Raw genomic sequence first — 27,049 nt, 5'->3', positions numbered from 1 at the left:
CGTGCAAAAACCTCACGTTAGCTTTTTCCACCTCTTGAAGTATATAATAAATGTTTATGGGTTAAAAAGCCTGCAGAAACAGGTTACACTGTCAATGTCTGCACTTTCGATACTGCAACAACATGTTTTTATTTTCTGTCATTTTAATCAGATTTCAGCCGCACAAACCTAAACCAGCCAAGGCAGCAGAAAATAAAATGATGGTGATCACTACGTCATCACTGTTCTTCTTCAAAGCTCAACGTTTGGGTGTCAGATTTATAGTCTTTAGTCCAACAGAAGAAGGAACATTAAATGAAAATGATGATTGTCTCTATGTGACTCATTTTGTTTCTAATTTACGTTCAGTCTCATGGATCTGTAACTGTGTGTTTCAGGTTGCTGGACCCACTGTGTATGATCGTGGCCATGATTTCAGCAGAGCGTTCTCGTTCTTTTCAGGTCTTTTTGCGGTCTGGGCTTGCTGTCAAATGGCTATCCAGGAAGCCCTTACCCCAAAAAGCATCTGCGGGGAACCTTTACATCCAGGAGGATTTTCATAAAATTCCCTCTTGACACTTGAGTTCAAATGATGTGTGAGGCCCTATTTTCTCTCTCTCTTCTTCTTCTTTTTTTCATCAGAGTGCATACAGTTGTGAAACAGTTTGACTTTACAATTCACCACAAAGGTTTGCATGGTTTAAGTAGATATTGTAACAAATGAATAATGACCCAGATTATAATATATATATATATATAAATAATCACACCTTCTGTTGGTCCTGGTGTTCTGATTTTGGACATCATTACCCACAGTGCTGCAGTGCTGCAGTTCCCTTCCAAGAAGTACCTGTTTTAAACTTTTATCCAAGATGTAACTCATTCCCTGATAATTTGGTTTGACTGAAAACCATCAGTCCAAATCTGTATGCGTGCGTCTGAAGCACCACATGATTTCTCCAGAAGGTGGCAGCATTGCAAGTAATTTTTGACTATGAGGAACTTTGATTGAAATCCACGCCCCCACAAATCCATAGATACACATGCGGTCGATGTGTTGACCATGATCTTGATGATGTGATGTGTGTTTTTTTAATTCCTTAACTCAGTAATTCACTGTGCATCTTCATAATTTCACCAGTTGTGTGACATTTGTTTATATGTCACACAATATGCTTATATGCTTTTGTACATGTGTTTGGCTGCGTAGGTGGGCAACACAACTGACACTCCAAAAAAAGTTGACGCTCTGTAAAACATAAATTAACAAAATGTGATCATTTGTTTGTCATTTTTGATGTACACTTATACACTATAGGTACGTATAGATGTACACTATATTTAATGTTTTACCTCGTCAACTTCAGTGATTTCTGTATGTTTCTTATCCGAGACAGGAGCAACAAAATGCTAGGAAACTTGCGAAATGCTCCAAAAACACCTGTTTGGAACTTTCTGCAGGTAAACTGGTTAGTTGGTAACAGGCATTAATGAAGGAAATGTACAATCTGCTGTGAACACGCCTGAATGCAATAATAAAACACTGAACACATAAATTTGTCATTTCCGATTTATTAGTCATTTGGGCAACAACAGGCATTTTCCTCTGCCAAGAAGTTCTTTGGTGTCATGCAGAGCCGGATAAAAGCACAACCAATAAACATGTGTGAACCACTTGTTTCACCATTTCTGCACAGCAGTTGTGCGATTTTCTTTCCAGTAAAACACACACACAGACACAGACACACACACACACATGAGTAAACAATTCTTCATCCATTCTCTCAAAAACTATCTGGTTTTAACATTTGGCTCTGGTTTGTTTGATCTACTAATTTACTTTTATCTTGATGATGGTGGTGAGTTTTCTTTCGATCTGCTTCCAGCAGATGTTTTTCCATTTGCACTAAAATGTGTTTTCCCTGACTGTTTCTTCATTTTGATGTTTGACCTTCACTGTTCAGAATGATGTTTGTGTTGAGAAAGGAAAGGGGAAAGTTTCTCTGCTCACCTTAAATAACAGTATGTTTGTGACATAACTACGTTGATCCAATATGCATCTTAAAGAAGCAATTTATAAGACATGGCCAGAATTTTAGTCTAAACATTCAATTGAACTAACAGAGATATCGACTGAAGTCTGCATGCTAACCAGCTAGCCCCACCTCGTCCTGACTCAACCTAAAAAAAATAATCGTACACCTTTTCAATTCAAGCATCTCTCTTTTACTGAACCAAGTTGCCTTGGTGGCTCCACCTGTGATCCATGGTCAAACTCTCAGGCCACTGGCTCCGAAGCCAACTAAGCTATGAGCTAATTAGCTAATGGTAGCTAGCTAGCAAAGAGTTTGTATTCTGGCCATATTTTACAAATTACACATTGTAACAATTAGGGAGAGAACTTTTTGAAATTTAACTTAACTTAATAATTTAATGGGATAGTTTGGGTCTTTAGATGTGGGGCTGTATGAGGTATTTATCCCTAAACAGTGTGTTTCCTGCCGTAGATGACCGTCAGCCCTCCGCTGCACCAGCAGAAAGCAGGGCCTTGTAGTGCTGAAACCGTACCAACAGCAAGACGTATTTTAGCCACCTCAATTAAGTCTTATCTAAATTACACATATCCGGCGCTTCTCGTTGCCGTCAACCAGCCATTTCCTTTGGTACATTTCCTCAACCGTACAACATCCGTACTCCTACGCACAAGCGGAAAGGAATTTGGATTTTTCCTTTAAGAAAATTATCTCCACCACAGCAGCTTTCACCACTTACTTATTTTGATAGTGGAATAAAAATGAGTCTGGAAAGAATCTGTTTGTTTGACTCTTAAAGGGCCATAAAAAATAAGGTGTTGTTGCTTTCATGACATCAGTTTTTGCTCTCACAGTGAGTTTTTATACTCTTTGCTGGAGACCCCACTGTTTGTTGTTTTGTCTAGGGGTTTTTCATGACCCAACTCCCCTCTGTGTCAAACAGCTGACAAAAACCTGTATATTTCCAAAATATTTTGTTTGCCACAAACGTAAAAAAATTTTTTTCAAAGAATAGAAAAGAAAAAGAAATGTAGCCGAGGCATCTGTCTCTAATTGTTATAAGTATTAAAAGACAATTTCATAACAAAGCTGACATGCCCATATGTTAATTGAAAGGGCTTTTGGTCGCTCGATCACTTTTTGCAATTTCAGTGTAAGTAACAGGGTCCAGCCAATAGTAATTCTTTCAAAAAAAAACTTTAAACAATCCTTTTTCTTTTCACAACTCTGCAGTACAGATTTGACTTGTCATACTGACTTTTTCTCTGTGCATTATGAGGATTTGGCTGGATTCACACAGTGCAAGACGACATTCACTAAATGGTCAACAACAACAATAGTTCAGTCCCAGTTTGGTGTTCAGCTGTGTTCCCTCTCAGGCTAAACCAGGTTGAGCTGTGCACTTTTGCCCATGGTGACTCCCCCCATGATCCGAGGTCCTGGTCCAGGCAAACTTTAGCAAACGGTGCTACAGCCGAGGATAGCGAGCAAAGAGCAGCAGTTACTCTGGAGATATGCTGCCCCCCATATTTCAGAGCTATGTTCAATTTCTGCTCATATTTTACAAAGTACATCTTTAAGAGGACCTAACAGGGCTGAGCACTGGTACAAAAATAATGGACAATGAAGTAAACTAGAGCAAAGCACACAAATGTGACTCGGCTTTGACCATGTCGTCCAGCCTGGCTTGCCTTCATGCATTGGGCATGACTTCTTTGAAGATTTTATGTCCATTAAACATTTAACATCTTGTCAAAATTGAGGAACAATATAGAATTAAAGTCGATTAAGTACCTTGGCGAGGATGTACCTGATATGATAAGCCATGTGGGGGAAAAGGAGTAACAAACGTGCACACTGCACAGAACCGGTGTTTCCTGAGGTTGCTATCAGTGTTAATGATAGTTATCTACTAATGATAGAGAACTATTTTTCAACATTAACTATAAACGATAACATCACCCACCACCCAGAGCGAACAGTTGAGCTTTGGCCTTTTATTCGTCTGCAGACACACATGGAAGGTTTTAAACAGCATTAAATAAAGCTCCACAACTCAAACAGCTTGTGCTCTACTCTTGCTGAGAGGCATAAGCTACCTTTAGTTTACTTAAAGGATAACTACCGTTTTTTACAACCTGGACCTTATTTCTAGCAAAATATATGATAATTTACTCACCCAGATAACTTTGGTGTCATTTGGCGTCGTTCGGACGAAATTAGATCCAGTGTAGCTCCGATATATCCATATAATGCGAGTAACGGGGCACCGACACACAGCCTCTATAACGCATTATCTGCCACTAAACTAGTTCATTTCACCAATATTTTGTTACGATACGCTAGTGCTATTCCCCTCTGAGTCCGGGCTCGTCTGTTGTCAACATCCGGGGTCTGTAGGTTGATCTACTACCTCTGACCTGGAAGATGTCGTCTCTGAGCTGTGCGTGCACCCGCGACAGCCCGGCTTGTTTACCTGTAGCTGCTACTGCTAGTTTGACCCCGGATGTTGATAACGGACGAGCCCGGACTCAGAGGGGAATAGCGCTAGCATATCGTAACAAAATACTAGTGAAATTAACTAGTTTCGTGGCAGATAATGCGTTATGTAGAGGCTGTGTGTTGATGCCCCGTTACTCGCATTATATGGATATATCGGCGCTACACTGGATCTAATTTCGTCCGAACGACTTCAAATGACACCAAAGTTATCTGGGTGAGTAAATGATCATATATTTTGCTAGAAATAAGGTCCAGGTTGTAAAAAACGGTAGTTATCCTTTAAACATACTAAAGGAACTTCTAACCTAAGTACAAAACACTTTCAGTTTAATAACGATGCCTTTTTATGACCTGCATAAGCAATAGGACTAGCTTTTTCGCAATAGTTATTGTCTCTGTCACTGGGTCAGATTTCAACTTATCCAGGTTGGCTAAGTCATAGAATTAAAATAATGTTTAATGGCAGAGTGCTGAGGATGAATTTAGATGTGTCACAGCCAGAAAGAAGCCGCTCTGAAGTCTGGTGGTACGGTACTGAAACATGTTACAGTTACCGATCCTACACATGCAACCAGATGAAGATCTTAAGACACGAGGTGATGGTGCTCGTACTGCTTTTGTCCACAGGGGTCGCCCGAATCAACAAAAAATGAAAGTTCCTTGTAGCAGCTTTAAGAGCTGGCAGGCTGTTCCCACCACATGTTGTTGAAAGGAAAACAGACAGTGATAAGGGAATCATATTCGGAAAAATCAAGCCAAAAACGTGGGTCCCCTTGAGATTTTAATTCCCTGACACATTTCCGAGAAGATTTGGATGGATTTTTTATCCTTGCTGATCGAACTGTTTTTCTGATGGTTTCAGTTTCAGTTAAAGTTTCAGTGTAATGGTGGCTGTGGTACTGTACCATCTTGCTTTATATTATATTGACAGGGATTTCCTTGAAAAACGTATCAATTGCACCATCCCAATGTATTGCAGTGGTTGTCAATCCTGTTCAATCATCTTGGGGCATTAGCTCAGCCTATGTAGGGACTTGGCTCGGGGACTACCTTTGGGGATACCAGTTCACCTCCGGGGCAATGTCAAGTTGCCCTTGAGAAAGGAACCGAACCCCCATGGGCACTGTACTGTGGCGACGGATCACGCTGACTTCGCTCTTTATTCTATTGAGTACAGGTTTAACAGAAATTACTGAGATTCGACCCCATCATTCCTCGAAAAACTAATATTGTCAATATAATCTAAAAATAATTCGGATCATCCTCCACTTTTATTGATTTTTCAATGTCCTCATGGTCACCTCCCACCCATCTACCCACCCTCATAACAGCTGGATCAATGTTGACAGTCCTACCCCTCACAGCACACAAACTCTCCCTGTCCATGATGCAATATGAAAAAACAGAAACAAAGGTAACATCTCCAATACAGAAGATCTACTACTGCCCGGGTTCATTTTATGAGTTTTGTGAATGTTATAGTTATGTGCTCATCCAGCGACATGTCATCAGTGGACTGATTTCACTTCTCTGTATTCTAAAATGGTTCTGTCCCAGACATTGTATTGCAATTGTATCGCAATGTCTGATTTGAGAACGTGATTTCCATTATGAGTCAACTTGTTGGCCTGCATGTCTGCATGGCCTGCATGGTCTGCATGCATGTGTGTTGCAGGTGTAGGACTGTGTTGTTGAACTTAAGTTACAGAACAACACATCTGTTCACATGTCATGTAATTGATTAATAGTACCAATAAGTGTAGGGTATCCTATAGCGCGAAAAGGTCTACACAATTACACATTTATTGTATTCCTTTAAAGTAGATTTGTATAAACTATCACATGAATGTAATGTATCTCCAGTGATGTTCACTTCCAAACAAAGATCTCTGCAGAGGATCTGATTACAGTAAGTGTCAGTTTATTGGCTAAAACTTTTCCATTGCAGGGATCTGGCTGGCTGAAAAGGGAATTGCTGTAAGTCTCTTTGAAATGTTTTATTGAACATTCACAGGAATATGAAGCCTCTTGGTAATATGCTGGTGGGAAAGGGCATCAGCCAGCCAAACTCTAAAATATTTGGGACCTTGCATAACACGTCACTAGCTATAGTCCTCATGAATTCACTCATGTGTTTCATCACTTTTAGTCCCTTAATCCTTTTGTTTTGTCTACGAAATATAAAAGGACATGTGCAGCCAGTGTTGATTAACATGTTATTTTGTTAAAGTTATTATTTTCTGTGACTAGACTTTTAACAGAGCTGCGACTCACTCTGATGCACCCCCTAAAGAAAAGCTGATTCAGGTCTTTGCACTCCCGTTTTATGGTGCTCACGTCACTCAAGTGTCTGGGGATGAAAACAACACATCGTCCTGAATGGCAGCACATGCAGGATCACTAACTATGAATTCCCGTCATTCTTGTGACTCACCCAGGCAGGTCCTGCTGAGTGGAATTCCTGGTTTCCATGCTGCATCTGGACGAGTAATCTGATACTGTGCGAGGCCTATTAACATGGCTGAGCCAGTGCTGGCAGGGGAAGAGGTCAGTAACCTTTTGCTCTGTGTATTGTTCTATGTCATATGGCAACTGTTAAAATAATTACAACCCTTGCCTGAACCTTAAAGGGTTAATGGATACTGCACTACTGTGCGTGCAAGTATAGTTTGATAAAGGAGGCGCACACACTTCTTCTGAGGTTGTGTGACTCATGTGCTCCCATAAGTCATGTGACACAAAACCCTCATGAATTATTAATGAAGCCTTGCAGCGTCCTTCTGTCATACACCAGGAGGTGACTTCTTATGCTGCAGGAATGCAGTCTTGATTGATCCTCCATGATCACAGGGACATTAAACTCTGGACCCACTGAGCTGCTTCTCACACTTTTGGTTTCTAATGTAGCCACAAAGTACAAATGTGTATCTTTGCTGTTAGGAAATAATTAGTGCATGCTGACAACCGCAGGCCAAATGACCGATTCATAAATTAACGACTCTGTCTGGCAAAGAGGAAATACCGTTGACTCATCCTTTCTACGTGGACCTTTTTGCTGAACCAAGTGAAAACAGGCCTAAAGATTTTGATAAGGTCAAAATGGTAGCACCACAGATCCCACTGATGCATCTGAAATATAAATATAAAGCATGAGCCCATCACAGATTAGCACCAAGATATAATTAGCGTGAAAATGATTAACTTACTCTAAAATGACGATCTACATTATCTAATAACGTTTCCTGTGTACTGAGACGTCACATACTGGCAGCTTAAACCTGATTTAAAAATAGCTGCCAAAGGCTGCTGTTATTCATCCCAGATGTCTGGAACTTCTTTTCTGCGTGCGACGAAACCTGCTCAGTCACTGCCAAGAGAGCTGACTACACCTCCAGAGAACAGCTCTGATCAAATTTTGAACATTATTTGGAAACTATCCAGACTATTGAATCATTAACATCTTTCCTTCATGTTTTTCTTTCGTGTTGAAAGTACAAGAGAAACACTCACCCATTTACGTTTCTTCCCAGAAATATGTCCTATAGCGTCTTTTTCCCAACAATCTTCAGATCCTATCACACTTCTGTTTATTTTGCCTAAAGTGTGGCAATGGCTGTTTTCATAGTTTTATGAGCCCTACATGTGTGGAGCACGTGCATGAATTATTTTGCAGCATTTACTGTAAGTTACTGTAAGGGAGAAAAGTGAAATTACCATCATGGTCCTGGTTTTCTTTCCCCCTGTGGATGCAGTTCTCCCTCTTAGACACACAATGTTGGACTCTCTGACCCCTTTCTGTTTCTGAGAAGCAGAAACTTGCTCAGCACAGTCACTAAATTCGTTCTCTGTGCAGCAACAACTGACGTGTGCTTCTCTGTGTGGAAAAATACACCGATTTCAAAACTCTCTTCCAAGAAGCGCAATGAATTACAGCAAATGAGACCATTTAGCAAGAATAAATTGGAAATAAGTCGGGAAGTGTGTGCTTGACTTGTGGCTGACGCATCTATAAAGACAGGAGACCTACGTTAGAAACATCTAGTGTATATCTGGTTATATGAAATGATAATGTTATTGTTGCTCATTGGATGACCGCCCTTACAGGTGCAATATATTAGAATTGGCCATCTGTATGTTCATGTATCAGTAATTCATACTCAAAACAAATAGGGGGGCAGCATATGTTACTGCCAACTGCTGCTAAATGTAGCTCCTGTTAGCTAGTGAGCTCAGTTAGCCGTGCAGCTAGAGATCACGAATGGGAGCTCGGGGCAGCAGAGGAGTGTTGGTGTCTCCACCACTAACACAAGAGCTTTGGCCCGGGACAGCTAGCTGGTTAGCATGCTAAATTCAGTAGATATCTCTGCAGCACAATACAAAGACATTAAACGACAGAACTTTTAATTTTTCTCATCATGTTGATGATTTTAGTACAATTTTTCAAAAATCTTACATATTGCACCTTTAAGCCTTAAATCAGAACTTCACTCATTCAAAGGACAGTTTGAGTGGTGCGCGTTCACACTGTGAATGCATGGTTACTGCTTTGTGTGAGAAGGAAGAGCTGATAATTAGCACCCACATTAGGTCATGCAATCAAAATCTATCATCGAGAATTTCACTTCAGATCTATTAAACTCAACCTGAAAAGATTAAGCAGGATCATTTTCTTGGGTTAAATGTGCAGATAATCCGACAAAACATCATCTTATGTCCATTCTGAGTGATGCAATGTTGCTTTGGGAGACCTGTTACCTCAAATAGTACGTGTGTAAAGCATGTGTGTAGATGTTTGCCCTGTGAGTCAGACGCTGTACGTTTGGCTGGTAATCAACAAAAATGCATTGATTATTTCAACTTGCAACTATTTTTTTCCCCTGATAATTGATACCAAGTGACACAATCATATCCAACTCTTTGTATACAAGAAATGCAGCTCATCTGTCAGGAGAAAAACATACATGGGTACTTTTATTTGGAAAAGCAACAATAAAATACGTCTGGGACTATCTCTGTCATGTCACTGCTCTCGTGTGTTTTCTGTTGTACTTTTACTGTCATATTTGTATTGTTTCGTTTCTTCATTTCCTGCTACTGTACAGCTTTGCTAAAACACTGTGTGATGGTACATCCTAAATAAATACTGACGTAACTGATCTTGGCACCTGGCTGCATTAGGCAATGTTTAGAACGAGCAGTGAAGGTAGGTCAGTGTCAGTACAGGATGCGACATATATGGTATACTAACCGGTCAAGCTGCAAAAATGAGGGTTAGGGTTACTACCAATATCATCTGTTAAGTATCAGTGTTCCAATTACACGTGGATATTGAGATCTTGTGCAATTTTGGGCGCACTATGTCAAAAAGCAGTACTTTACCCACTTTTAAAATGAGCAATAATTAACCCACTGCTGCTCCACTGAAGTTGTTAAGCAGCTGCCGGGAGAGTTCAGGGGGGTCTAGACAGACACTTTCTCATTGTGATCAACTTGTGTGCCTTATGACTCAAACATGTCACAAAGCAGTTACCATAAATGTACTACATATTCAACTTGTGTCCCATCCCCGGAGGTACCACCAGGGAGCAAGGGGTATGAGATGGAGAGAGGTAAGTGAGGGGGTGGATGGTGGGGGAACAGGGGGTCGGGGAGAGAGGTGAGTAAGAGATGAGTCAACAGTGCTCCACTATAAGATGTCCTGATGGAGCCCAACAGTGGCATACAGTCAGGCACCAGTGAAGGTAAGGTCAACTCGCCTCTCCGTCTTGTTCATTTGTGCTTCGACTCTTCTATCTTTGTTGCGCTATCTGTGTTTGTTTTCACTTTCTCCATTTATCAGTGCATCTGTCTGTTGAGCAGTTAACGGCTTTTTTGAATGTTTGAGAGCTGGATTTATTTGTTGGATTTCGTCGGAGACAATCGAGACGTTAGTAGAGAAATTCCAAGGGATTTTATGAGCTTCAGCTTCTGTCAATTTGTCGCAGAGATTTTGGAAAAAGCAGGGGGTTGAGAATAATCACGTAAGCCAAAGTCAGCGATCTTTGTACCTGTTACACAGTCAGAAATTCACAGGTGTCTCTATCACAAATATTTGTTTCCGTAACCAAACACGCTGAGTAATTTACTGGAAGAAAGCTTGTGTTTACATATAAAATGATGCCATGCAGATATGAACTCATGCCTGCTCTCTAGGCGAGATGACACAAGTGAGAGAAGGGTAATTGCAAACAGCATTTAAAGGGAGAATAACCTGTAAAAATGTCTGATCATGCTCAATTACACTCTTCTTCTAGGGTTACCAGTGTTATTCTAAATTCTCCAAGGAAATACTACAAATATGGACTACACTCTGGCCCTCCTCCTTCCTTTGCTGCAACTTTTAAGTATTGCTACAGCTGCTCCTGTGCCAATGGAAGTAGTGACGATGAAATCCAAAGTGAAATGGATGGCTGAACAGCTCGTGGTTAGGCTGAACAAGGACTTCCAGGTAATATTTCTGGTTTATGGTGACAATCTGAAGTGTTTACTAAAGTTGGTGTGTTTTTGACCGGGTCATGTTGATCCTGTGCTGCAGGCGCCACCTGTTTTTACACTCAGCCCTCAGGCTGATGAGCTGGATGGACCCTCCTCCATAGTGATGGTCTTGGAGGGCTACAACAGCCTGATCTCAGACGACCTTGAAGGGGTCTCGCAGGTCAAGTATGACATCTCTTCGCTGGCTGGATACCTCCATCAGTGGAGGCAGGGGCACTGCACTGAGCAGCGGCCAAAGTCTTCAGTGCCGGGCCCACTGCAGGAGCTACAGAGCAAGAAGGAGTTCATCGACACTGTGAGCACCGAGGCTCTCATGAGGGTAAAGGAGTTCCTCAATCTGCTGCTGAAAAATCTGGATCATCTTGAGACTTGCTGAAAAATGGACTGTACAACCAATACTTGCAAGTTGCTGGCTTGATTTTTGTACAGGATTTGTCAAGTCGGCATCAAGTAGCACTTTTGCAATGTGTTGTGAAGAAAATGTATTCTTGAACATGCACTTATTTATATAGACATGTATTTATTTATATATTGTATTCAGGAATATGTATTTTGGAAACTTGTTACAAACCACTTGAATAGGATGTTTGCAGAAAAAGTATGCTGTGCAGAAATGTTAATGCAAACGGTCTATGCTTTAAGATAAATCACCTGCTTAAAGGTATGTATTTTTACACACCACTGTTGCATCAACATAGAGCGCCGGGTGAAGAATGTTGATCTATATCTTAATTTTCTCATGAATCAACTGTGTAAAGATCAATACAGCTAGAGGGAATTCCTGAAAATCAGATAGAAACTTGCCAAGAATAACAGGCGTGTTTGTATGGCAACAAACACCGGAAGAGCAAAGGGCAACGTTTATTTCAATGCCATGTCATCAGCTCTTCCAGTATGGCTATTTATGTCTGAAGATGATGTTTTGTATATTTTTGTACAGTTGATGCTATTTTTTATAACTGCTGGATTCAAACTTTGAAAAAATATTTAAATAAAAACATTTCTTTGTAATTTACAAGTGTGTCAGTGTTGTGTAACGGCATGAAAATGGCACGTAGACCAGGCTAAAATGCTACACTTGTACATTCAGGGTTCATGAGTGGGAAGTGTTTATCCAGAACTATCAGCTTATGATTAACTCCTGTTAAAAAAAACAAAACAGGATGAACTGACTCATCTGTGAATCCAACAAAAAGGGATTTATTATAATAATGTAAAGATTAACAATTACACACAAATTCAAGGGGATTTAATATTGTTTCATAAAAAGCCATGTACATGAAAAATAAAACTATCCTTACATCAGTCAGTTTTTTTTTTAATAGTAAAAAACAAACATGAGCATGGATTACAGAAACGCAGGGACAGGATGAATGAAGTAAAGAGGGCATCATATCATGTACAAACACATTTATGACAACTGAACTTACTCTAAACCTCTCAGTGACAACATTTTCTCTCTCACACATACACAACCATACACACAGCTTTAACTATTAAACCACTTGTTTCTCTTCATGTTGGTGGTGGTGTTACTCGTCAGTTTCTTCTTGTACTGCTCCACCAGGCTGTCAAAACGGTCCTGATCCCTGTTCTTGAAAGGCTTCTTTGCCATTTTAACATTCTAAAAGACAAACAAAATAAAAAACAGTCATGAAGTGTAAGAAAATGACGCCCAACTAACAGGCTCTTGATTCAAAAACAGAGTTGTGTGTTTGGTTTTGTTAAAAATACTTGTAGTACGAATTCTGTTGAAGTTTAAGAAGTTGTTCTTGTGTATTGAATCTGTACTGTACATCTACTACCACTAGACAACTTCTTTGCTGAACTTTCCTTCTGCTCCGGTCACCAACACCGGTCTGCTCTGAAAGCACCACTGGAGCTGTCTCTCCTTCTCTTGCTCGACCACTCACACACTACACACTGCCATGTTTCTTAAAGGAGCCACGCTCCTCCGTAACCCCTATTGGAGGATGACGTATGACAGATTCTACTATAGTCATGTCATTATTCCATATTAGCAACAGCATAAATTTAGTGACTTTGAGCACAACATTTTCTTATTTGGCAAAAGAATATTTGGCAAACAGTGTGGCTCATCAACATCTGGGGATCTGTTTTTTGTCTGATTGAGATATGCATTAAGTTGGACATTTTACTGTTGGAAAAAAAAAAAAACTTGGTAGTGCTCTCTGGTTGACAAGCTATGCGATGGAGACACGGTCTCTTATATTGTCTCATATTCGGGGGTCCTAGTAGAATACGTTTACATACTTTAAGAAAAAATAAATAAAAAAAGAGGCAGAGTAGGGCGGGTCATGCCGAGCAAGGTAGTGTGATCTAAAAAAACGCTGCTACACCTGGTAACCATGGCTGCAGTACAGCCGTACATGTTCGAGCCCGATTATTCTATAGAATATATATATATGTGCATCACTCATATATATATATATATATATATATATATATATAGAGTGATGCACATAAATTACGGAAGTAAAGGCTCAACTCAAAACCAGGCATTTCAGGCAGTGTTTTCTGTGGGAGAGAGTAACTCCCTTTGGCGTGGACTTGGGGGCTTTGTCACTTTGCAGACCTTTTATATGCACAAAAATGCTACATAACACAATAAAAGAAAGGGAAAACCCCAAGAAGCATAATATTACCTCTTTAAGTGAGAATCATCTATACTGAAGCTTTTTTGGTGCTGAAATGAGTCTTGAGATTTTCAGTAGTTTCTAATATCGGTAAAATCAGTGCAGCTACTCCTCAGCGCACAATGTTTTGTGAAACTGACCCAAGCTTGTAAATAAGAACACAGAAGATATTTTAACCTGGTTTCTGGGCTGTGTGGGCTTTTCCATCTGTCGTCTTTGACGCTCTTTCCTGTTGAATCCAGGCTTTGCTTGTTTAGGTGGTGGAGCCTTTTGCTTTCCTTTGTCACGCATCCTGCAAAAGACAAAAAGTTCAAGTATACTCAAGTTTTAAAAAGGGCTGGTGATACTTGACGGATCTAAACATGTTACATGATTCACCCAATTTGGGAAAGACTAATTTAAAGTTCTAGTAACTGGAGTGAAATGGACCTGGAGTTTGAGCTATTATCAGCCAGTTAATTCTGCTAAAAATTCCAGGTAAGGCAGATCATCACACATTGCCAAAAAAAGCCAGAAGTGTAATAGAAAAAGGACCAAGCCTAGGGTCATTTTCTCAAGATAAAATTTAAAACGGTGATCCAGCACAGTAGAGCTAAGGGGTTTTGTATGTTTATGTAATAAAGAAGCCCATTTTCTGAAGCATTTTTGCAACTCCTTGCCATACTCTCAAGTTTTATCTGCTTAAGCATTAAGTGATTCACAGCAATTTGTAAACAAGAGATCAGTTAACATAATAAAAACTGTACCTGATCTTGGGTCCCCTATGGGAGGGAAAAGCTAGAACCTTCCTCCGTTTCTTTCCGTGCTCCAACTCTATGTGCTCGACCTCAGGGTTGGTCATGAAGCCAGAATAGCGTTTGTCTTTCTTCTGTTGTTGAGGAGGATCTGATAAAACACAGAAATGGAAAAGAGAATATTGTCTTAAAAACACCGAAATGGATCTAAATGGTAACATAAACATAATGTGGTGCTGTGACAGTGTATCATGTTTTTCATCTTGTTTTTTAAAATGGAATCAGAACAGCACAAGCATGGGGAACAGCATGTATCAGGGCAGGTGTTTTCCCATCACCTATCAAAAGTTGTCCAGGGGAAACACAACCATTTCAAGCCCATCTGCATTAGATCCTCATGTCAAACCGCCTAATTTGTTCTCTTAACAGAACAAAGACGAAAAGAATGTATTTACAGAAATAGTATTTCCACACCTGTCTCCTTTCCTGCCTGCCATGATGAGGACGGTGCTTCATTTCCACCTTTCCATGGTCCTTTTCCATCTCCAGCCGCCTGGGACTGAGGTATCGCTCCTCCTTTATAACGCTGATTTTGGGCAAACTCCTGCAAAAATATGCACACGATTACTTTCCATTCATGAATAAAGCCTTTCACAATTTGAATGGGAAAGGTGTAACCATCACACAAATTGATACAAACCAACCTTGTTTTTTTGTTGTCGTTCTTCTTTCATTTTTAGTTTCTTTAAATCCTCCAGGGAGAACTCAACAATAGGTCTCTGCAGGGTGACATAAAATACATAGTTATGCTTCACCGACTCAAAACTGCTAGTGGACCACGAAAAGAAATATGTTAACATTTGTTTAAGAATAAAGTGTGCCAAACCAAATTCAGCACTTATGTACTCTGGTGCAAACATGTACCTTGTGCGGGCCAAAGATGTTGGGGTTGTTGTTAAGGTGACGGAGTGTGCAGAGAGCATGTTCATGCTCCTGGAACTGGACAAAGCCGTAACCTAACGATGTTCCCGTCACCTGACCCTTCACTGGCTTCTTGTCATACATCACCCGACACTGAAAGGAGAAACACACAAACAGCATGAATAAGAACGACAACAGCACCCCCTGCTGGGCTGACAGGCACTGTGTTTTTAATTCTATGACGAGCTAATATTCAACCGTGCAAGTGGAATATTAGCTTGTCACAGAATTAAAAACATATTAAACCATTTCCAAGAATATTTTTTTCAAGGCCTCAAATGAATGATAATGTTACAATGATAATGCGATATTCGATGAAATGTCGACCACTATGCCATTTTGTTTCTCACCTCTGTGATGCGGACTCCTTTCTTGTCTTTTACTGCTTCGAGGCACAGTGCTCTGAGTTTTTTAATGTCCACTGACTTGGGCAGGTTATGGATACACAGACGAGTCCTCGACACATATATGTTTATGTCCCGAAGCTTGGCCCTCTTTAGTTCTTCAAACTAAGGGAAATGTATGACACCAAAAATACATGTCAACATAGTAGCAATTTAAGACATGATTTGTGTAGATAAAGTAAAAATTCATTATGGTGAATTAAAAAGGAACTCACTCTGGTTCTTTTGATCATGTCCGCTTCAGGCACGCCCTCTGCAGACTTGGTTCCAGCACGGACCACTGAGTGTTGCAGTCGGAAGAGAATAGCATAAGATAACAGACCAGACTGAGATGTTTCAATATTTCTGTTTCAATATTCTCATAGGAACCTCACAAGACAGGCATGGCCTACTGGAGTAGTTAACACAGTGATGTATTTGAAAAGGTCCAGTGTGGAGTCCACACTAGACCTTTTATCCTTCTTATTGTCTCTCAACATACAGTCACGGTCAAAAGTTCAGTTTCAATGTTTTCTACAGCTCTCATTTTTCTGTGATGGAATAAGTGGACATTCATTAAGTTTGCTTCAAATCTGAATATATTATGGGTCTTCTGAAAATGCGACCAAATCTTCTGGCTCAAAAATATACATATAATAATTCTAATATTTGGTTCATGTCTCTTGGCCATTTTCACCTCAATTAGGTGCTTTTGATAGCCATCCACAAGCTTCTGGTAGTCCTCTGGCTGAATTTTTAACCACTCCTCTTGACAGAATGGGTGAGGTTCAACCAAATTTGTTGTCTTCCTGGCACGGACTTGTTTCTTCAGCACGGTCCACATGTTCTCGATGGGAACAAGTCAGGACTTTGGGAAGGCTATTCCAAAACCTCATTCTAGCCTGATTTAGCCATTCCTTTACCACTTTTGATATGTGTATGAGATCATTGCCCTGTTGAAACACCTATCTTCTGGCTGATGATTTTAGGTTTTCCTGAAGAATTTGGAGATAATCCTCCATCTTCATTGTTTCATTTACTTTATTTAGACCACCAGATCCACTGGCAGCAAATTCTCTCTCAGCAGCAGGTGATAGTTTGCATTTTCTTCCTGATTGTGGCAGTTACACAACTGTGCCATGCATTTTATACTTGCAATTGATCTTGAGACCTGTAACTGCTTTGAAATGGCTCCAAGTGACTTTCCTGATTTGTTCAAATCAATAATGCGCTCTTTCAGATCAGTGCTGAGCTCTTTAGACTTTCGCATTACAGTGTTTGTGGCTGAGTCTAATGGGCGTATCAAACAAGCCCTATTAAAATGGGCCCAGAAAAGTCACCAGCTGTTATCAATCATAATCACTCAGAAGAAGTTAAGAGGCCACGCTACAAAGAAAATTTGATACACACAACTTTCTATAATCACCAAAATTGATTGTTCAGGTGACTGTATGTATATTTTTGAGCCAGCAGATGTGGTCACACTTCAGAAGACCCATAATATATTCAGATTTAAGCAGTTTTCATGAATGTTTTTTGAGACAAAGTAGTTTGTGTTCCACTCACTCCATCACAGAAGAAATGAGAGCTGTAGCAATAATTTGAACTGAAGACTGCCATGATGTACATTTTCTTTACAAGTGTATGTAAACTTTTGACCGCGACTGTAATTGTATCCATATCCCATATTGAGATATCTTGGCTCACAGTTTCCATGTGTGATTTAAGTCAAATCTGTATGGATCACCTGTACAGCTGAAGTGGTAGAAACTGTGATAAGGAGAGCATGAAATGGGTTTACTCACATCCCTCTCTGGCTAGGTACAAGTTCCTGGTGCCCGATTCTACTTTCGTCTTGTCCACTTTCAGCTTGGCAGCATCTTCTCTCGTCACTGCTGCCACAACAAACAGTTTCCTGCCATCTACACGGATGCCACCACTCTGCGTCAAACAAACAAATGTTAGAAGAAGGCAGTAACATCAGCTCATTGAACAAAACAAGCAGATACAGGAAATATTTGTCGTTAATTATTCAAAATTGAATGCGTGTGAGATTACCTCTGACTCAACCTCTGCTGCAGCCATGCATTTCTCTGCAGCTTCTTTAGTCTTAAACTGAGCGAATGCGCAACCTGAAAATAAACAAATTGGGCCAATCAGCAGGTTTTATCAAAAAAGCAGAGAGAGGAATGTTTCACTTAAAGCACCACAGACCTTTTGAATGTTCTGTGTCCGGGTTGACAACAATCTTTACGTAGTTCAGCTCCCCGTACTGTAGAAGAACTTCCTCAAGACCTTCCTCCTCCGTGTCGAAGGACAGGTTCCTAAATCAGACAGGATTAAGATGGGGAAAAAAATTATGATACAGTTATAAATGAGGATGAATGCAGAAAGAATCTGAGGATGGAGAAATGGGGCTCAGTAATTTAAATGATGGCAGGTTTAAGATTAAGTAGTGAAAATAATAGCAGACCTGATGAAAAGTGTTCTGCCATCTTTCACATCTGAAGGGAGGAGTCTCCTTGAGGCTTTCTTTTGAGCTACAGATGAAAGAAGCAGATCATCAGTGTCAAAACAACATTTTTAAGAGGAGAATATTTCCATTAAGTACCAAAATATCAAAAACAAACCTGCTTTTTTCGCTTTATCCTCTTCGTCGTCGTCGTCATCGTCGTCGTCGTCGTCTTCCTCCTCATCCTCATCTTCGTCCTCATCCATACTCTCATCTTGATCATCATTTGAATCAAGGCTACTTTTATCATCTTCTTCCTCCTGGGACACATCATCATCATCACCACCATCATCATCCTCCTCCTCCTTCTCCTCCTCTTCTTCACTTTCTTGTTCCTCGCTCTGATCTTCATCACCTGATTGGGATTCCTCTACCTGTTGCACAGCTGGTTTAGAGGTGACTCTGTAGAAAGATTTGACACAAAATAAACCAGTGACGTTAATCTAGTTTCATACTGTCTTATGTTGACAGAGATATACACATTTGAGGATCATACTTTTTCTTCTCAGGTGCCGCCTGTGGCTTCCCTTCATCCTGCTCTTCTTCATCACTTTCTGTGTCTGGATGTTCTGCAGTTGCCTCCGCAGTATTCTTATTTCCTGTTCGGCAAACAAAACAGTGTGAATGACGACTATGTTTGTTTTGGCAGACGTAATTTCAATGACTATCAGGAAACAGAAAAGAGTTTTCTTGTCACTGTTAATGTTAAAATTACCTGCACTTGCGGGTTGCTGTGTGGCAAGAAACTTGTCCTTAGGCACAGCCCAGTCCACCGCTACCTGCCGACCTGTGAGTCAACAATAACATAAGAAAGAAAATAATTTACCAAACAATGACGCCAATAGACAGTGTGACTTATATATCAGCAAGGTTTAGCATCTCCTTCACGGACCTTTGATCTCCTTCAGGTTCAATGCTTTAAATGCCCTCCCTGCTTGATACACAGTTTTAAAGAGGACAAACGCAAAACCTCGCATCTTCCCATCTGCACAAAAAACGAAAAAGAAAAAGAACATAAGAAACAATCAACCTCCTCAAAGGTTACACAACATTTTGTGGTTTATTTCTTCACCAGGTAAGAGTTAAAGACTTTTTTTTACCAGGTTTGAGGGGTATTTTGACCTCAAGAACTTGTCCAAACGCTGCACAAACTTGCTTCAGATCATCTTCGGAGCACTGTAACAGAGGACATTTTATGTGCTATAGCAAAAGCATCACTTCAACCGTGAATCTGTAGCTGAAATTTAGAGAATAGATCAAAGAGTGCTTTTTACCAGTCCTGTATCATGCTGTACCTGAAAACTGAGGTTTCTTATGATGAGTTTCGCTTTGAGGAGGTTTTTCTTGACGCCTGGGGATTTCGGAAATTGCGGAGCTGCAAGACATGAGTATGGGTTATCAAGTTGACATAGTTTATGAGCTGGCCCAGTTTCTTGTTTTGGGACATGTCTTTGTACATACGTGGTTTCTTATTGTCTTTTAATTTCCTCTTAGCCACTGACAGAGAAACCCTCTTCCCGTCGTATTCTTTGATTTCTTTCAGAGCTCGCTGTGCATCCTCCACCATGGAATAGGTGACATAACCAAACCCCCGACATGTTTCCGTGCCTGGTTAACAAGTAGAAATGGGGCATTTAAGTTAACATTCACATGTGCACTGCGAAAAGTGGCCCGAAAGTAATGACAGCGACAAACTCACCTTTCTCTTTGACCACGAAGCATTGCTTTACCGGACCAATTTCAGAGAATAATTCCTCCAACTGTTTATTTGTAGCTGTAGCTGGTAGAGACGTAACGAATAGGGTGTTCGCTGCCATGGCTGTCTGCTGGCTAGCTAACGCTAACGTTAGCTCGCTAGTGTTAGCCTCTCAGGCTCGGTAATAACTCACAAACGGATGTCTAATTTCTTAACAACCCAGCACTGAAAGTTACCATCAAACTACTCGGTATCACACGAATCCGTGAGATGTAGACGCGCTGTAGAAGTGTTTAACGTGAACACCACTAGCTTCCACATTAAGTCGCATGTTTACATGTGTGGGCAGCCATCTTGGAAACTTACCGGAAACGGTCTCGAGCCTACACGTTTCTCATTCGCTTGCAGGAAGTCGCAGTGCCGCCCCCTACCGGCCCGGAGGTAGGCCCACATTTATCATCCATCACTCTCCCACTTGTTTGTTTATTCAAGAAGAACAAGTACAGCTTAAATAACAAATCATATTAATAACAGAAAATACACTAGTCACACGTGAAAATGTACAATATCATAAAATAAAACAGAAAACCAATAGAATAAGATTAAAATAGGACCACCATTTATTTATCCTTTATTTGTGCAGGAAGACCTCATGATATATGGTTACTTCTTTAAGACTCTTTGATTGTTTTTCACACAAAAAAGTGTGCATTGAAATATTGCTAACAAACTGTAAGGTTTCACGATTATAAGGATAATATTGGGAATCACAATTATTATAATTGTGATGTGAAATTTCATATGCCTAAAATTGTTTATTTTGGGGTGTTTGAAGTGCAAAATAAAAACACAGGCTATGAAAGTTCAGGTGAACGGTCTGAATTTGTTATATGAGGAAGGCTCTACTGTCAGTTGACTTCACTCTTCTACATTTCTGCAGTTACCAAGAATTAACTTTGTGTGTGTGTGTGTGTGTGTGTGTGTGTGTATTATTAGTACTTTCAAAGTGGAAACACAATAAAAATGATAACGCCATTTGAAATGAAATTTGGAGTCTGAAAATAAATCACCTCAAACAAGATGCCTTCACATTTATTCACAATGTTAAAGAACATATTAATAAAAATGTATTTTAATTGCACAAATAAGACACGTATGAAATATTCAAGTTATGAGACACAAAGCATTACAATATCAGAGGCACATTTTCATGTTCAACAACCACCTTCAATATACATGTGTTTCATTTGTTCATTCAAGGTTCAACAAAGGTATCTCCCAAGCCACCTGTTAGCTCACGCCAGCAGTTTAAGTCTAACTCACTACTTCATTCTATGGTAGTTTGTGAAAGCACCATTCATTAGTACACATTTACAAATGAGGCTTATTGTGCTGTCTGTGTCAAGAGGTCATATGATATGGATGTGTTACGGTGCACCATCAAAGAAGAAATATTCTTCTGAGCACTGGCAGACCATTAAAACCAGTGGTCCTTATTGTTTGTGTAAACATTATGGTTGGTTTTATGTTTCATCTCATACTCGAAAACTGTGTGTGTGCACGCACAGTGTCTGAACACTGCAGCATTAACTGGCTGGTTTCACAAGTTAACATGCCAGGTACAATTTTTACAGTCACAGTGCAAATGTGAGAGATGTAAAAGTACAAGTTTAATATCCATCTAGATAAAATCCGTAATTCGGTTACTTCATTTCCTGAGACAAGAATATCATCAACCACATGAAGTTAAAGCCACTATACCTAAACAAAATCAACTTACAGTAGTGTGGCCCCTGACAAATGAATCAAGAATCCCAAACCCTGTCAGGATGTCTCGACATTTTACTGACATAATAATAACTCGGTAAATCAAGAAAAAAGAGTAGATTAACTGAGAAAATACTTCCTTTGCATTGAATAGTTATTTTTACTGCATTCTACAATAACATGTGCATTTACTGCGGCGCTTCTAAACCAGAGTATGATTTCATAAATAACATTTAGGCTTCTCGGACTTTTATCGCACATGTTGTTTGAGACTGAAAATCTGAAATTGAAATTAGTGAGGTGTTTTAGTGTTTTCAGCCCCAGTCTTAAAGGGCTGCTATAACTTGTACACGCCACCAGATGTCACTGTGTTTCCTAAGTTTAAATCCCTGAAGCTTCAAATCTGTTTTCAGGCAGACAGAAAGGCAACGCGTCATTAGTCTTAATACGTACATTACTAAAATAAAAAGTGACAGTAAACAGGAATAACTAAGATTATTTTACTGTCCATTTATAAAACTTTAATGTATTCCCAGTATGTCCCACCTGAGTCGTTTTGACAATTAAACTGAACAGAACTAAAAGCTGACTGTAACGTTACTCCACCTACATCAAGTACCGTATTTTGTGCAAAAGTTAAATTAATGGATTTTCCCAAAGTTAAATATCACTGCTGCAATAACACACCGTAGGCTAACAAACATTTAAGGTTAAACAAAAAAACAAGCAAAGTCAAGGTAATATGTCATTAAGTTGGAAGGAAACCACCTTACATCTTGGCCTTCAGCGGGGCCAACTGGATTGAGTGTAGGAACATGTCAAGGGTGGTCAGGTACTCTTGCTGGTGCCTCTTCAGGTGACCTGCGTGTGTTGAATCGGCCCACTTCTTTGCTGTGACGTCCATCCCGCGCTTACGCAAATGATCGATCACCTCCTCCATAGCTCGTGGGTCGGACATGGGATCGTTCTCGCAGAAGAAGAACAGTGCAGGAGCGGTGAAGGGAGTGTTCCAAAAGGCATCGATGGCTGTGTTAAAGTAGTCCACCGTTTGGTGTCTGAACATGCTGAAGTATAACAGGCTCATTTGTTTCACCGCTGTCTCCCAACGAGGAAATACAGTCTTGCCAAGACCTGGGCAGAGAGGAGAAAACCGCACTTCCTTCATTTGCACTGAAAAATGATGCCTGTGTGCATACTGGATACTCATGAATTGAAATTATAAATTGTGTTGAATCATGTTAATACTGACCTGTGGCCATCGTCTCCAGCGAGCCCACCACCAAGCTATCGTACACTTGGCCTTTGATCCTCTGTGTAAGCGCCTCGTATTTTTCCACATCCTGGCAAACGTTCACCAGCAGCTGAGAAAACGTGAAGCCACCAATGGAGAAGGCATGGATGAGCAGGGGGCGGGAGTCAAAGGGTTCACTCAGGAGCAATTCCAGCAACGTCTTTCCACGCTCCAGACTCCAGCGAGGCCACAGGAAATCTTGAACCTTGAGTAAAACAAACAGAGACCTGTCGTTTTCTTATCAGCCTTTGGCAATGAAAAAAGGTCACTGGGCTGTTTAAAGATGTAATAACATTGCAGGATGCAGACGGACAATATCATAGCCCAAATACCTGCCACAGAATTTTCCCATCCAATCTTGAAATAACCTCTGTTGCGTTATCTATATAAAAGAAAAGGACACTGCGCCACTGCTGACTGTTGGCATTTATCTTTAAAAAATAAACAAAAACAGCGGCAGAGAAGAAAACCTGAGCTGGAGAGGATAAAAATTGTTGAGATCAAAATGAGAGGCGAGTTTGAAGAAGGGCATGGTCTGAGCAAACATTCGAGGTCCTGGACGCATCTTTTGTAAAGGGAACTACCACAGAAACAGTTTTGAGTACTGTGCCAAGTGTCTATATGTCTGTCTGTGGACGGATTTTGTCAACACAATGTCACCACCGTGCAGAATGCAGTCGCAAACTTTACAGCTGTGTAGTAATAATTTTTACTCGTGTGATTATGTTGCAATGACAACTGAGTGGTCATGAGTCAGAACATGAACATGCTGACAGGTGTAACGGCTGATTTGATCCCGTCACAAGATGGTCTCTACTTCAACTTGTATTAAAATATAACATATACATGTATTTCTCAGGTCTACCAAATATCCTTCTCCATAAAACATCTAAAAACATTTTCAAAGTCAAACTTTCTTAGCGGTTTGAAACCCACACTGTTGACAACCACGTTCACATCCATTAGCTTGCACCCTTCTCCTTCCCTGTCTTTGTTCGCACTTTATTTTACACTTTGGCTTGATGCCACCACTTGTATCATATATCACTGCACGGCCGTGTGACCACAATTTAAGACCTGACTTTCCCTCAGGCTTGTCCTCAAGTTACACATAACCTATACAGCAATAATACTTTGTACTATTAATGGTGACGCATGCGTTATTTGTTGTTGTACATATATGCATGCGGGTCGTTTGAGGGTAGAAGTCTGTTGACACCGTCTAAAAATGGCCACGACAGAATCTGAGCAAAGACATAGGAAGACACATTTCTACATGAAACATTGACTGTATTCAACATTTTGTAAATCACAGTGTCACAGCTTTGCGTTGTCCTTACCTCGCTCTCTACTACAAGCACATCAAAGCCAGTGCGAAAGTAGATTTCACAATACTTGGCCACAGCTTGAGGACGCGAGCCCATCCAAGGCAACATCAGCATCAGAGGTCTATGTTGCTCAGAGGTTGGGGTCCGAGATCCTGAAGCTGGAGATGCTACTTCATTGATGTAGAAAGTGACATTCTTACTGAGGCGCTGGGCAGTAACACCCAGGCTCAGGGATGTCCTGCCCAACATAGCAGCTGCTTTTAATCTTTTCAGTGGATTGGCTGGAAGTGACAGGAGAGTCTGGAGAGAAGAGGAAACAAGGGGACAATGAAGAAAAACAAGAATGACAGTGAGACAACATTTGTTCAGATGACATACTCCCCTCACAACAATCACAAACAGTGTGTGTGCCTTGTTGTTCAGAGCCAAGTTTACTGGAGAGTCATGTTAACGTCATGCTAACTCATTATTACCTGATTAACTTGAAGAGCTAACCTAGTTAAAGAGTTAGCAATGAGTTAAGAGCACACATTCAACTCAAGCTAGCTTACAGATATGTTAAGAAAAAGCTACGAACCTCGCGTTAAACACGAGATATTTCACGGTTAACTATAGTTTAATACATTAAAAACTTCAACTTCTGTTTAAGAAGAGCAAAGCAGTTGTGTCAAACACACCGCCAACACATGCTGCTAGGTTTAACTCTGCGTCGAGGTCAAAACTGTTTAGAGGTGATAACACTAACTTTTATTCTGTCTTTTGCTGGCTTGAGTTACGAACCTGATTTCAATTGTGCGCCAGTGATGGTCAGTGAGACAGGCGGGCTCGTCTGCAGCACACCGGTGTCACCAGTGCAACGTTGAAGACTAACAAGCCAACTGCTGATTCAGACTTCAGGATGTCTGCTCGTGCCGGCAGCTTCCTCTTCGCCTTCGACATCCGTGTGTGTCCTCAGTCATGCGCACTGCTGCCCCCCTCAGGACACAAACAGTACTGCACGAGTCTGACCGGTCCAATGAGTGTGTATTATATATAGTTACTTTTAAAATGCAATATATTACATATTACTAGTTACCTTCATTTTTAAAGTTATATATTACATTACAGTATTGCTATCTGCATAGAGTAATATATCACTGATTACACTACTTTTTAGTTACCGTCAAAGAAAATGCCCAAATAACCTATATTGAACAATTAAATAGACTTGATATGTTTAAATAAAGGAATGGCCTTGGACACAGGGATGAGCAGGCACACAAAGGTTCAAAGTCTGATATATTATGAGAAAAGGAATGAAAAAATGTAATTGCAGGCTTAGTCATATGAAACACAATAGACCTATAACGACATGACAAGACAAAAAAATTTAACCAACATAGACACAGAAAGGTACTAGAAAGGTGAAAATCACAGTAAATCTGGTCATATTGACAACTGCAGTTATGTGAAAGGGTAGTTTGTCAGTTATGTGAGTTGCTAATACACAGGACCAGCTCTGTAGTGTTTAAGTTATGGGTTTTGTTGACCGTTGACTGCAAGGACGTCACTAACGGGGCTGTTGGCTGTGTAGTCTTTATAATTCTGTATTTTCACAGCCTTATATTTCATTAGTTTTATGACTGCTGATTTGGAAAATTACCTTTTGAATTGACAAACACAACATGCCAATTTCTACATAATGTTGCTTTTAAAAAAGAAACATTATATATACAAAAGTACAGAAAAATGCACCTTTTTAATCTTAGAAGTAGACAGTTACAAGTATGTTGTGCTGAACAACAGGCATAACAAAAAAATGAGCTAATTAGCCTACTAACAAAATGATCAAAGGGCCAGAATAAGGTTGTTAAAGGGCCACAGTTGAATAGGTCCATCCCACGGTCTCAAGATTTTAGTACTTTAGTATTTATCAGTGCATTAGAACAACAAATCTGCAAACTTCATGGTATTGTACTGTATTACAAAGAGACTGATGTTTTCAGTGTCAGAATCAGAATCAGCTCTAGTATTTGTACAAGGAATTTGACTCCAGTTTTTTATTTTCGTTGCTCTCGGTAGACGAAACAAGGGGCAATTGTATGATCTCAAATTGCACCAATCAGAAACAAGACAGAACCATGAAACTCGTTATGCACATGGTCTGTGGTGATACTTCTCTGCTTGCCAAAGGACAAACTCGTGTCTCAGACTGTTTCGGAGGTCTGAAAGTTTTTGGGGTTTTTTCATCTGCAGTATTGTCCTCATCCTGTCTTAACATTTAATGTATATGAATTTAAATCTGTTGAAACTGTGGACATGCCCTGTGGTAATAGCTCTCTGCCTGCCACTGAACAAACTCAATGTCTCATATGTTTCAAAGTTTTTAGTTTGTATATGTGTAATTATTGTGTTGACTGTGTAGACTACACTGTTGTATTTAAACTGAAATGAATTGTTCAATGGATATTAAATTGTTTTAACTAAATCTTGATTCTTGTAAGTTAAATGTGGCCCTTTGGATCGTGTTGTTCTTATTTCAATTGCCCCCATATACACTTATGTGCATGTGTAACCTGTTACGGTCCTGTCAGGGGGCTGTAGTCCACCTGACCTACACAACACCCTTTAAACAAGTAACTAATGCAGCAATCAAGTTCAAGATCTGAGCTC

The 27,049-nt window shown here is 40.1% G+C and overlaps 3 protein-coding genes across 3 annotated transcripts; 1 reads left to right on the top strand and 2 right to left on the bottom strand.

The window, feature by feature from the left end:
- Window positions 1–10,851: 10,851 nt before the first annotated feature.
- Window positions 10,852–12,008, top strand: lepa (leptin a; the record flags this gene model as incomplete). The annotated part of the gene is made up of 2 exons (XM_084363424.1): window positions 10,852–11,001; window positions 11,089–12,008. The coding sequence occupies 2 exons, from the start codon at window positions 10,852–10,854 to the stop codon at window positions 11,422–11,424; spliced, it is 486 nt and encodes a 161-aa protein (XP_084219550.1). The 3' UTR covers window positions 11,425–12,008.
- Window positions 12,009–12,228: 220 nt separating this feature from the next.
- On the bottom strand, window positions 12,229–20,387 carry rbm28 (RNA binding motif protein 28). Its single transcript, XM_084365450.1, has 20 exons — window positions 20,015–20,387; window positions 19,777–19,923; window positions 19,611–19,690; window positions 19,416–19,491; window positions 19,208–19,300; window positions 19,031–19,102; window positions 18,812–18,914; window positions 18,434–18,717; window positions 18,277–18,343; window positions 18,018–18,127; window positions 17,862–17,935; window positions 17,609–17,744; window positions 16,040–16,104; window positions 15,771–15,929; window positions 15,364–15,513; window positions 15,144–15,218; window positions 14,914–15,043; window positions 14,452–14,590; window positions 13,883–13,997; window positions 12,229–12,672 (listed from the first exon to the last, which is right to left on the bottom strand). Exons 1-20 carry the CDS (start codon window positions 20,130–20,132, stop codon window positions 12,538–12,540), a joined length of 2,328 nt encoding a protein of 775 aa, XP_084221576.1. The 5' UTR covers window positions 20,133–20,387; the 3' UTR covers window positions 12,229–12,537.
- A 700-nt stretch (window positions 20,388–21,087) lies between these two features.
- LOC311263854 (transmembrane protein 53) lies at window positions 21,088–25,314 on the bottom strand. The gene is made up of 4 exons (XM_084364193.1): window positions 25,178–25,314; window positions 24,410–24,697; window positions 23,028–23,274; window positions 21,088–22,909 (listed from the first exon to the last, which is right to left on the bottom strand). Exons 2-4 carry the CDS (start codon window positions 24,644–24,646, stop codon window positions 22,548–22,550), a joined length of 846 nt encoding a protein of 281 aa, XP_084220319.1. The 5' UTR covers window positions 24,647–24,697; window positions 25,178–25,314; the 3' UTR covers window positions 21,088–22,547.
- Window positions 25,315–27,049: the final 1,735 nt, after the last annotated feature.

Source organism: Pagrus pagrus (genome assembly GCF_965226575.1).
Source record: "Pagrus pagrus genome assembly, chromosome: 10".
Classification (NCBI taxonomy): Eukaryota; Metazoa; Chordata; class Actinopteri; order Spariformes; family Sparidae; genus Pagrus; species Pagrus pagrus.
This window is presented reverse-complemented; position numbering and strand designations above follow the sequence as displayed.